Source organism: Zonotrichia leucophrys, chromosome 3 (genome assembly GCF_028769735.1).
Source record: "Zonotrichia leucophrys gambelii isolate GWCS_2022_RI chromosome 3, RI_Zleu_2.0, whole genome shotgun sequence".
Lineage (NCBI taxonomy): Eukaryota > Metazoa > Chordata > Aves > Passeriformes > Passerellidae > Zonotrichia > Zonotrichia leucophrys.
The window spans coordinates 53,535,759-53,548,790 of record NC_088172.1 but is presented as its reverse complement, the minus strand read 5'-3'; the positions used below and the strand labels follow the sequence as shown (position 1 = coordinate 53,548,790).

The 13,032-nt window shown below is 38.7% G+C and overlaps 1 protein-coding gene across 5 annotated transcripts; it reads right to left on the bottom strand.

Moving 5' to 3' along the window:
• Positions 1 to 9,773: 9,773 nt before the first annotated feature.
• On the bottom strand, positions 9,774 to 13,006 carry GTF2H5 (general transcription factor IIH subunit 5). Of its 5 annotated transcripts, none has more exons than XM_064708229.1 (3): positions 12,920 to 13,006; positions 11,755 to 11,850; positions 9,774 to 10,176 (listed from the first exon to the last, which is right to left on the bottom strand). In XM_064708229.1, the coding sequence occupies exons 2-3, from the start codon at positions 11,787 to 11,789 to the stop codon at positions 9,996 to 9,998; spliced, it is 216 nt and encodes a 71-aa protein (XP_064564299.1). In that variant the 5' UTR covers positions 11,790 to 11,850; positions 12,920 to 13,006; the 3' UTR covers positions 9,774 to 9,995. The 5 variants fall into 5 exon arrangements, with proteins under 5 accessions (XP_064564299.1, XP_064564302.1, XP_064564300.1 ...); XM_064708232.1 differs by having other exon boundaries at positions 11,755 to 11,840; positions 12,920 to 12,989; XM_064708230.1 differs by having other exon boundaries at positions 12,878 to 12,985.
• Positions 13,007 to 13,032: the final 26 nt, after the last annotated feature.

The window sequence follows — 13,032 nt, the reverse complement described above, 5'->3', positions numbered from 1 at the left end:
ACAAGACTATCTGTGTGTTACTCTGTTAAACAGAGTAATTTTGCCTATTTTACTTACTGCATCAGGTTAGGCTCCTTTTTTATGCACTTCACAAGAAGTCCAGCATTATGAAACCCTAGTTCAATGTGAGCCCTTTGAATATGTCTACAATATAAAAAAGATAAATTAATATCACTTTCTCAGCAAAGAGCACATTAGAATATTAAAACAAATAGCAGCTGGTAGAAATATTTCCAAGGTCACTAGGCTTTTCAGACAAGTGCCTTAATGGCTGAGATATTCATGTAACTACAAATTTATATCTTTTTCAGCTTAAATCTAAAGAGACCCATACCATATATAATTTCTTCAAAACCTCTTATTTCCAAGTGTGGTCTCATGAGCAGCTTAAGTAAAAGAGTAAAAGGACAGTGCAGCAAAACTTAAGCAGTCCTTTTTTTTTTTTTTTTCCAAAACTCAATGGAGATAATATTCAAATACAAAAGTAAAGAGAGAAATATTGAAAAATGTGAAATAAGAGAAAAGGCACCAAAATATTCAAGGTCTTAAGCACAGTTTAGCACCAGAGTCCCAAATTAGTGTACTCTGTACTGTCACCTTCCATTTTAGAAGATATGACAAATACAGAGACTGTTGCAAAAACAAATGTTAATTCATTTTAAAAACCACCCAAATTAAACCCAGCTTAATTACAGCATAATGCCCGCATTATTGTGGGAAATTCTACAGAGAAACATGAGCAAATATTTAAGTCCATTTATTCCACTGGAAAAAAAAAAAAACCCAACCCATTTCAACCTAGATATAAGAGTAGAAAAATACACTGCAAGAATATGATGACTTTTTGCATTTTTAATGGTTTTAGCAAAATATAATACAATGATAGAAAGCAGCTCTGTGTCCAAACAAAATTATTTAAGAAACAACCCTTACTTTCATGAATACCTGATTAGGGATTTCACTGATCCTTTTAATCCCAGTGTTAGAAGGACACAAAAATAAATTCTAGATGTGAAAGGTCTGGTTATCCTTATTAGCATTCAATTTTCTATGTTTGTTCCCCCTTGAGACCTCCACCTTACAGTAATGCCACTCACTGCAAGGACTGCAAAATCCCTTTCCTCCCTAAATGTTAAGAAATATTGTTGGGCAAGGAAAGGTCTCTTTCTCTCCGAGAGTAAGCATGCTATAGAATCATTAAGGTTGGGAAAGACCTCTAAGATCACCAAGTCCAACTGTTAAACCAGCACTGCCATGGTTACCATAAGACCACGTAGCCAAGTGCCACATCCACATGCCATTTGAACACTTCCAGAGCTGGTGATTCCACCACTTCCCCGAGCAACCTGTTCCAATGCCAGACCAACCTTTTGGTGAAGAAATTTTTCCTAATATCCAACCTAAACCTCCCCTGGAAAAACTGGAGGCCATTTCCTCTTATCACTTGTTACTTGGGGAAAGAGACCAACCCACACCCCACCACAACCTCCTTTCAGGTTGTTGTAGAGAGTCTCCCACAAGACTTCTTTTCTCCAAGCTAAACACCCAGCTCTCACAGCCATTCCTTGTAAGATTTGTGCTCCAACCCTTCACCAGCTCAGTTCCCCTTCTTTGGACTCACTCCTGTGCTTCAGTATCTTTGTTGTAGTGATGGGCCCAGAACTGGACGCAGGATTTGAGGCGCAGCCTCACCAGTGCTGAGTACAGGGGAACAATCCCTGCCCTGCTCCTGCTGGCCACACCATTGCTGATCCAGGCCAGGATGCCATCGGCCTTCTTGGCCACCTGGGCACAGCTGGCTCATGCTCAGCTGCTGTTTTCCAGCACCCCCAGGTCCTTTTCTGCCAGGCCACTTCCCAGCCACTCTTCCCCAGCCTGTAGCCCTGCCTGGGGCTGTTGTGACCCAAGGGCAGGACCTGGCCCTTGGCCTTACCAAACCTCGTACCACCGGCCTCAGCCCACTGATCCAGCCTGTCCAGATCCCCCTGCAGAGCCTTCCTGCCCTCCAGCAGATCAGCACTCTCACCCAGCTTGGTGTCACCTGCAAACTGATTGAATGCCCTAGTCCAGATCACTGATAAAGTTGTTAAACAGGACTGACCCCAGCACTCAGCCTACCACAAGTGACAGAGTGCCAGCTGGATGCAGCACCATTGACCACCATTCCCTGGGCCCTGCCATCCAGCCAGCTTCTTACCCAGCAAACAGCACCAGGCCAAACCATGAGCTTCTCCAGGAGAATGCAGTGAGAAATGGTGTCAAAGGCTTTACTAAAAAGTCCAGGCAGACTATATTCACAGTCTCCTCTATTTGTTTTTATAACAAATGGTTATGATATTCATGTAACTACAATGACAATGCAAAAATGCGTTACATGAAAGCTTCCTTCACTGTTCCAAATTTAGAGTGTAGTGGATCGCTTCTCATAGCTACCAAGTCAAACAATAAAAGTTTTTTGTTGGACCTTCGCAGTTTCTTTTGTTTTATAGTACATTAAAAAATGAGCTAGAATAACTGCACATTGAAAAGAGAGTCTCAATTTGGTCTAGTTTTTCATACTTGCAGCAAACTACTTTAGAAACCACCTTCTGAAACACATCCACCCTCGGAATTGTTCCTTCCCACTCCCTACAGCTCCTTCTGGCTCCTGCTGTCACACAGCAGGCTAAACAGGCAGAAATAGCTTTAAAAAACCCTACTCAAAGCCTAAAGGGGAAACATTTACTGCTTCCAAGACTTCAGGGTCCCTAGTCCTCCTGACAGGTTTGGTCAGATGCTTGGCTTTGCCCACTCCTCATCCCTCCTCTAGGGCTCCTCTCAAGTGTTATTTGCAGCTCCCCCTGCCCAAAAGGCAACCTGACCAACACTAAAAGCTCTCAGTCCTTCATTTCATTGGCCTTGATGTGGTTGTACTTAACAATATTGAGTTCAAATATTCATTAAGAAACCAGGCTTCTTTTTTCTTCAGTTTTATACTGATTTTATAACTTTCCTAATATTAAAAGATAAAATTAGTCTCTGTTTAGACCAAAAGTAAAATCAAATATAGGGAGCATGCTTCATTTTACAGCTGAAACTTTTCTTTCATATCTGGTTGATGATTCAGAAGGTCATCATTATTCCAGGGTTACTCACTTCTGCTGAAATTCTAGCTTCTGGAATACCTGTATAATTAATGATATGACACACAGGCAAAACATGTCTCACACACAATAAAGTTGCCAGTGTAGGAGAATTAAGAGATTAAGAGGAAGTTAAACTGCACTATCATTCCACAGAGAAAAGTGGTCCCATTCAGGACAGAGCCAAGTAGACTAGTAGGTGTAATATTAAGAAAGATGGGGCGAAATATTAATAAATTAATATTTAATATGCTTTCAGTGTTTAATATTTAATAATTAATATTAAGAAATTGATATTGAGAAATATTAAGTAGGATAAATATTAAGAAATATAATTGGTCTCTGGTTGGATAAACACAGAGCCTTTTGTAAACCAATTAAGATCTAGTTAATTGCAAGCAAACTTTTTGATCCTTATTCTCCTTCTGATCTTGTTAAATTTCAGAATTAACAGGAAATAGTAGTTACAAGCCTAAAATACTGTTCCCCCTCTTTCCTGCCTTTTTTCTCTTTTGCCCTCCCATGTCACCCCTCTAGCTTTGGTACAACAGGAGCAGAACACAGGAAATGGTGAGAGATCATTTGCTCCGTGTGTGTACCTCTCTACTGACAGTGCATGAGCTGTGCCAACGCTGCAGAAACATGCACCACTCTCTTATCTGCAAGGGAGATCTTCAGAGCTGCAAGGGTGCCCGTGGCTCTGCACATCCTGCCATTTACAGCTGGGGCTGTCTTTTCTGTAATGGAAAAATGAACAGCTGCACAGCTCTGACAGTCAGCTCCTTCAGTCTGTAGCCACCCAGAAATGTTTCTGTTTCTTTCCTGAGGGGCTAGTAATGTGGCCAATCAGTGATCTGTCAGTTTTGGTGTTGGATGGGTTTGCTTTGGTGTGTTCAAGCACATTCCTGCATTGGTATTATGAGTCTTAAGACTTCTTCCAGGAACCTTACACTTCTTGTTACTAACACCTAGAATTGCTCAAGCACAAAAAGCTAAAAGCTAGCAGTAATGCTCTAAAATTTTCACTTTAAATTTTTTTTTCACCAGGCAGCAATTTTATAGTCTGTTTCTAGCCTTAATCTTCTTTTTAGTGCTAAGCAATCAGAAGTGAGAAAATTACTTTTTCCTTCTATATGAAAAATAAAATCCCTAATATTCAAAGACAATGGGAAGGGGTTGCCCCTCATATTAAAACTTAATTAGGTGTTGTAGTTTTTTGTTTGGTTAGGGAATGTACTGAATTTTACCATTACATATCTGTAAACCAATAAGGCTACTCATCTGGGGGCCAAGGAGGGAAAAACTTTCTGTATGTCTCACTTCCATGCATTATGAGCAACACTGTACGGAGAAAGATGCAGAAATCCCCAGTGCAGACTGAAGTACAGTAAGATTGAATGTTGTATGGTCTTCCACACAGTGTGATGCATGTGATTTGAGGAACAGGTACCCTACAATCACATGCATTTTGTGTTATGAGGAAATAAAGAGGAAAAAATTAATAAATCTTACTTCTTATCAACAATGAATTCTTTTCATTTACACTCACTAAAATCTATGTAACTTAATATGGAGCAACTTCTAAAGCAAGCTCATGGTGTGGAGATACACAGACCTACAAGCAACATCTGACAGCAAGAGCACATTTCAGACTCACCATTTTAATGTGGCACGGCTGTGTACCTACGCCTAAAGAGAAAACACTGGATACCTAAACAGCTATGAAATTTCTGGGCTAAAAATATTCCAAAATCTCCAACAGTGAATATCTTTTTAGAAGGACACTTTGAAGCTGAATATTCATCTCTAGCTGAAAGCATATCTGATGGTCCAAAGCACGGTAAGTCTCTGACCTACCACTGCCCAGACTCCCACAATTTTTTTAAGCAGCTTAAAATATTGGCAAGAGCTCCCCTTACTGGTCTGCTTTCAAACTATCAGCACTTCAGTCCTGAAAATCTTTTATTTGAAACAAAGATGGGTGAAACATTACTCATATTCCACATTTTGGAAAAAAAAAACCCTAAAAACCAAACAAAAACCCAGGTCTACATCAAATTTATATCAAATATCCTATTGTTTACATTTCTGATTAGCTGCTAGGTCATAAACCCATAGATAATGACTTAGTGTAGGAAGAAATTGCTCTTCCATCACTGTGAACCTTAACTTATTTTGAATCCTTGATTTTGTACAGCACATACAGGCCTTGCTACAGCCTAAACTACAGAACAAACATCCAATTCTAACATACTGAGTAATGCACTCATTTCACTGTAACCACCACCAGCTTCAATGGGATCATTTGTGGGATAGTCAAGGAGTCAGTGTGGAAATTTGGAACTACAAAAAAAATCTATTATGAAAGCTTACTGCTTTCTTCAATGGCCTATTGTTTGAATTTAAGAGCAAAACATACCTCTCAGACTGTGCTGGTTTATAAGATTAAAGAGTGCTTGAAATACATATATAGATATAGATATGTATGTATACCCATTCATATATGATTTTTAGTGCCCTGTATTTGTAAATTCAGCCTAGGGGCTGACTGAACTTTTATGGAGAAGATGCCAACTAAGAAAGGTTAAATACAAGTAATTTGAATGACACCATGAAATACCATTATCTGTAATTCATAGCAAACAATCTTGTTTACTTCAGCTCACAGTAAACAATCCTGTTAATGCATAAAATACATGTTCTCTGAATTGTTCTCATGCACATGAGGTAGCCCTGCAGAGCTGAGTGAGAAAAAAACTGTAAAATCTGTTGTTATGGCACATTAGGAAAAAAGAAAAAAAGAGGGAATCAGGATATGCTTTTGAATGTACTCTATAAACCTGGAAAGACTGTAAAGCGGGATTTCTTAATGTATAACAGCACTTGGAGGTTTAGTACAGCACATCAGCCAGCATCTAGCTCTCACCACTAAGTACCAAAAGCCAAAAATCTGAAATAAAATGATAATTAGAGGACTTGGAGGGGTTAAGTACATTAAACAAAACAAACAAAAAAAACCCCACTATTATTCAAATGGATTCACATGCCTATTTTTTTTTGGTGAAATACAGGCAGTTTGGCTACAGAATCAAATCCACTCTCTGGTAAAATGGTAGAATTTCCTGAAGCATTCTCTATTGTCTTTCTTGAGGACACACCCATTTTCTCTAGTGATTGTTGGTCATTTCCTCCTTTACCCTACTGGACAATTATTCTTCCTGGGCTAGCTGTTGTACCAGAGAGAACAGAGAGGGACTCAGGCATTGGTCACAAGTGCACCAAGTCATTACAACCCCTATCTGTACTGACCAACCAGGGTCATGCTCATTGTGCTGCCAACCCCTCTGCTAAAACAACCCCCTCTAGAATTAGCTTATCCCACAATTTCTAAGACTAAATATGTGACAGCATTTAGACTTATTTGCTTTTTACACAACTTTCTTAGAAGGCCATTAATAAACAAATTTTAAAAAAAATCTGAGGTTTTGAACAAAAAACCAAAATGCCCAATACTATAATCTTCAATAAAAATGAAATGTTATTGCTTTATTTCACTAGGAAGCTGCACTTCCAGTTTCCATCCCTCTCTTCTCACATAACATGTTGTTTGAGTTGTTCAAATTCTCTTACCTTGCTTTAGAGATCTGTCTCATCCTTCTATCAAATACAACTCTTTAGCTTCTGCATGTGTTAACAAAAGAATTTATGAGCATGTTCAAGTTACAGTAACTACACAAGAACAACTGTTTACATCACAAAATGCTAACAAGTGAACTTGCAATCTTATTTAGATCTAAGTAAAAATAAGTAGCAAGTAATAAAGGAAGTAACAAGTGAACTTGCAATCTTATTTAGATCTAAGTAAAAATAAGTAGCAAGTAATAAAGGAAGTTCAAGTAAGTGTCTTTTATGTAATTGCACTACCATGCTCTTCTTCCAGTACACAAAATACTTTTAACTCAAACTGAGAAATAAAAGTGAGTAGTGAAAGCCCTTCAAGATAAATTTGGTGCTTTTACAAGCAGCAAGTCTGTCATTCAAACTCTATTTTTGCTGCTCAAGCAGGACCTGAGAACACTAATTCTTTGATAGACACTAGTAAAAAGTGAACATATTAGTTACGGATACAAACATTAAATTAACATACAATATTCCAAATACAGTGAGAATTGACATTATTATCCTATCAACTCTTTCATCAAAGCATGGATATATTTAAACAGATCTCCTACAGCTTTTATTCTCAAATGTTTCCAGATCTTAAAAAAATGTAACTTTAACACAGTGTTTCATTCCAAGCTGTACTCACCAATAATACTTTACACTTGAATGAAAACCAGCACAAACATTTAACATCTGCAAGTGTAAATACTGATTATCTCAAAATGTAAAAATATTTTTAACATTAGTGTCTATTCTTCTTCCATTAGGGCAAATATTTTTGTTGTTGTAGAAGCATAAAAGTTCTAGGACTACATGCATTTAAAAACAATCAAAACCTTTCAGAGGTCCAAGTTGATTCAAATCACAGAAACCCTTGCTTGGGTTTTTTGTTTGGTTGCTTTTTAAAATCATACACATACTAAATTTCTAAAAGTTTCCTCACTGGATGTCCTTCACCATACCACCTGATTCAAGATTCTTTTTTCTCTAGGAACTGCAGTGAACTCAGCTCCTTAGACTACATATGATGATACCAACTTACATCTTTACATCTTTTGTTTATTCTTCCAGCACAGAATGCTTATGCCTTGTTAAGGTACAGGAAGGATCAAAAGTATTGAGAGGTTTAGAAGTTAAAAGTCCATTAACTTGTTTGTTCAAAAAAACCAAATTGTGGGCAGAGAGTATAAGAATGCATGCCCAGCTGTTTAGTTTATACAGTTTGGAACTTCTATCCCTCTGTATTGCAAAAGCCATTTATCAATTGTAAATATAAGCTAAAATACAGGGAATACAGCAGCAAAGCTGTACAGTTCACCAAGAGAAAAAGACAAAAACTGCAAGAAGTTTATTACAGACTGAAAAGGAAAGTCACAATAGAAATGGAGCACTAGACATGCAAAATACAGAGAAGCTTAACATGTGGAATTCCAAACCTGACTTTTCAAATGCTGTCATTTGAAGAGAGTGATGGATGATTTACCTTTCAGCAGAATCTGGATGGAAAACAAACTAGCATTCCAAAGAAAGGAAACAGACACTTCTAAATAAATTGTACTAAGCTATAATGACATGTAAAATGACTGATTATTTCTCCATTAAATGAGCACCCAATAATATTCCAAAAAATAACAATTATGAGGTCAATGTTTGATCTGTCTCTTGAGATAAATCTCAAGAAATAGGTAAGAAACCATAAACCATTTATAAATAAGATTTAAACTTCTTATCTCAGGTAAAGACATGTAGCTGGTTCTTAATCTACATGACTGGGGAAGCACCCACTTGTGAAAGAATTTGGACCCAAAGTCATTGTTCTATGCAGTCAGAGAAAAGGGAAAGTACCAGAAATGTCATTAAGTTATATTTCACAGGGCTATTTGCTCATCCACATGAGCCTGAACATACACAATTCTACAGAACTTTCTTTAGACAGCTTTTTGATTAAAAACATCAAGTAAAACTTTCTCCTGAAGATTCCTTCTTCCTGAGGAAAAAAAAAGGCAAACCAAAAACCAATCTGAACAAAAAACAAGGACAAACCTAGCAATTAATCTGATATCTACTGGACAAGAGAAAACAAGCAGTAGTGGGAGTGTCAATAAGGAAAACTGTTTGTTATAAAAGCCTTTCTCTTTACTCTTGTTCTTTTTCTCAAAGACAAAAAGGTGCCATCTATCTAATGTACATGAGTAGGTCTCAAAACCAAGCCACTGTCTGAGCTAACATTACAAATACAGTGTAAAAAACCCCCAAACAATGAAACCATGACACTACAAAGCTTTTTTTTCTTTGCAGCAAAGGTAATATGGGAAAAAGAACTAAGTTAAAAAAACCCCAAAAATCCAAATCCAGCTTTCTTGTTTGTTGGGTACAGCATGGGAGTCTGATCACATAACTTACTGTGACTATCAGCTTCAGTGAAAAAATACAATCATATCTGTAGGACTGGTCTCCCATTTCTGTTCCCCCTTTAATTTATGATGATCTAGGGCAATAGATTCTGTGGTCCCAATTACCCCATGTCCCTCCTTCCCCTCCAAACTCCCACCACTTCTCCCCAAACTCAGAACAACTCAGACAGCACAGCCTTGGTAAAAGCCGGCAAGGAGGATGGGGCATCATGGTTTTTACATTTGTAACATGTTTTAACAAAAAAACCCCAACACTCCCAACCCCAAACAACACAACAAAGCACTAAGACCAACTCTCATCCTGCTGTATAAAACCAAGTTAGAGCAGTACCTGGCCATGCCTCCAGTTTAGAGATGTCCCATCAAGCACAGATCCAACAGACATTGTTTACTTTCTATCAGTCACACCATAATCAGATTCAGTCACACACAGGAACACGACAGGTCAGCAGGCCTCACAGAGCATTCCAACACAGAAACACTACTCTACTTTTTGGGTCAGATCATCTTGCAAGATAAAAACCTAAATGAAAACCAGAGCATGCATCAAAAATTCTCAAGGGAACTCCTCAAGTGTATAATTTTAAGTCTTTTAATAAAGATACCACATTCTTTCAAAATGAGAAACAAAATCCAATTCCAGACTATTTTGTCTATGAAAATGATGCATTTTCTATAGTAACCACTTCTATGCAGAACTTACATGCCACAGTGTTATCTATTAAAACAGGAACAACTCAAACTATTGAAATTCACTGTTCCAAAATTTGCAGTAATCTCATTTCTCTGGTTTTTCTCACTTCTGAGTAATAGGAAACGAGTTCTGGTCCATTAGCTCGCCCACTCTCTCCTGGAGGAAGTTGACCAACTCAGCTAACACAAAGACATGAGTTTCATCCAGGTCTTGTATGATGAACTTCTTTCCCAAAGCATTTGACTCATCCAAGTAGAGCAGAAACTGCTTCATTGCAGGGTCACTGTAAAGACAAACACACATCAGACCCCAACTCACAGGTACAGCTGCAAACAGAAGAAACGCCATTCAAAGACATTCCCAAAGGGTTTTGAAAAAGTGGAATTAATTTTCACAGCTTAAATATGGTTTGTTTAGTAAAAGTCGTCTCTTTCCAAGTAGTTTTGGTTCCTATACAGACAAAAATAAAATGGTAATAAAGTCTAATGAGTGGAACCAATCTCTGCTTGATTAACAGAGAAGATTTTGTTTGCTGCTGCTAAGGCAGCTTCAAAAACACTCAAACCAAAACTAAAACTCAAAAGTCCAACCCTTAATAAGGCAAGGCTGAACTTACATTTCTGATTTCAGCAACAGCCTCATAAAAACACGTTTCCTAAAAGCATAAGGATAACCAGAAGAGAGGAGCACACAGATCTCACACAAGTAGTAGAGCACAGACAAAGAATGCTCACATAAGAATTATACATTTCTCACACTCTAACTGAACTGTCACAATGTAACCTTCTAAACAAAAATTTAAATGCTTAGAAGAATACATTTTGGAAGTATGGAACTGCTTTTGTGCAGATATAGATTGCAAACATATTAAGAGATCAAGTGTACAGCAGAAATCTTACACATCATATAATGCTATACAACAACCCCACAAATCTTGAGTGAGGCTTCCTTGAATTTTGGAGGTAGCCAGGGGCCTGAGTCTCAGTCCAGAGGTGAGATTATATGAAAACAGGTACATTGCACCTACACCAAAAGCTGACATTTACCAACTCCAAGCACATTCCTTTGGAATATGATCTACAAACAGAACCACGTTTGCCTTGCATTGAATTCAATCTAGAGCTGATTAAAAAAACAAAAACAGGAAAGGAGAAATGAAAGATTACCTCGCCTCCCTCAAGAATCAGTAGAGAAATACTTTGTTCATAAACAACAACAGCAAGAAACTCTGTTTGCAAGCAATACAAAGAACAAGAGGGAGCATCTAACATTTTCAAGGAAAAATTGCCAGGATAACTGGATCACTTGTACTAGGATAAGTCATACCTGTCAAGCCTATAGATAACTTACATACATAGCTAAAATTTTAACTTGTGTACCTTTCAAAAAATGTTAGGGGGAGAATATTAGGGGATCACCAGACATGGTAGAATATAACTTTAAAGCATAATTTCTCATAGTTAATGCTCATTTTAAGTATTTTACATCCTTTTCTCTACTTTACTTAATTATAATAATCTGCAGACTGTTATATATTTTGAAAAAAACCTGGATTTTTATAAGAATGTGATTGCTAACTTCTTCACCATCCTATTTTTTACCCCATATTCATATGCAGTTTTCTTTTCTTAAAGAGGATAGACATAAGTGGAAAACAGTCACTTGAATAGAAAAACGGGAGTTTGGCATTAAGATTTTCTACAATTTCCTTCTCCTTCTTCCCCCAAAGGCTGCACTTTTCTCTGCTTGTTCAGTACCACCCTCCCACAATAATTCCTTTTGTCTGGGCTCTTCAGTTACTTCCAGGCCTAAAGAAACAGAGTCTTTGACACAAGGAGAGGCAGGAAAGGCTGTTACTCACCACTCAACCAGAACACCTTTCAGAACATTCACCATTTTCCCGGCTCCCTCACGAACGCTGAAGAGTTGGCAAGAGCAGCCCCTGCTCTGGATCACACTGTGAAAACAGAGTTCCCTCTTTAGAATTTTTAGATGTTTAATAAAGGATAAAAGAAGGACAAATTTCTAGTGCTGGGGTGCTTTTGGCAAATGGCCAAAGAGCACAGAGGTAGCCTAAAATCAAGTTCTCAATATACAGTTACATTGCTGGGGTTACATGCATATCCATTACTTTATACATTAGTCAAACACTCCTTTGAGAGTTTGATGTTTCTCTTGCTTGGTTTTAACCTTTGACTCATCTGCAGGACATTCTGCAGATCAGGTCCATATGTTTTATTTCTTCCTGTAGTTCTATCCCATTGTTTTTCACACTTCCTGATAGCAAAGAATCGATAAATCCTTCCCAGATTGTTACGCTCTGTTTTCTGTCACTGTCACCACTTGCGGAGGCCAGTTTGCAGATGTAAGAAACAACATAATTGCTGTACACCATTCTCTGAGTTATCTACATAGAAGGATTTTAGTCTCTATTTTAACAGTTTGCTAAAGCTTACGATATAGCATATTTACCACACTATTCATATTCATATGAACTATACAGTGAAAACACAAACTGACAGGTTATAGTATACAAAAGCAGTTAAACTAAGTATAAATTGTACCGTATCAAACTACTTGTGATGCAAAAAGCTAATCTATAAATGCGAAAGCCAGTATTATATTACATTCTATAACAGCACTGGCGACCACAGGAAATCTGAAAGAACAACACGCCCCAAACACACAAATCCAAACAAACAACGCCTCGGTTAAACTCAAGGACTCTTTAGGACAACGCTACTCCCCAGAGGAGCTGCTGGTACGTCCTGCCCGTCACCTCCGCCTTGGGCAGAGAGGTCCTCCGGGGCTCCGGTCCGCCGCACATACAGGGCTGCCCTGGGATCCGCTCCCTCACCTCCGGGGAACACAGACAGTTTCTCGGGACCCGCTCCCTCACATCCGCCACACACAGACAGTTTCCCCGGGACCCGCTCCCTCACCTCCGCGGCACACAGACAGTTTCTCGGGACCCGCTCCCTCACCTCCGCGGCACACAGACAGTTTCCCGGGACCCGCTCCCTCACCTCCGCCGCACACAGAGTCTGCCGGGATCCGCTCCCTCACACCCGCCCTCCTGCCGTACCTCTTCCCTGCCGGCGGAAGTGCCTCGCCCGCGCATGCGCAGGAGCGCCGGGCC

What these genes read in the sequence shown, in the direction of transcription:
- GTF2H5 (XM_064708229.1), bottom strand. Translation starts at nt 11,789, where the DNA reads ATGGTGAATGTTCTGAAAGGTGTTCTGGTTGAGTG. An exon ending in AAAGGTGTTCTGGTTGAGTG is followed by an intron (nt 10,177 to 11,754) that starts GTGAGTAACAGC and finishes TTGTCTTTACAG; the next exon opens with TGACCCTGCAATGAAGCAGT.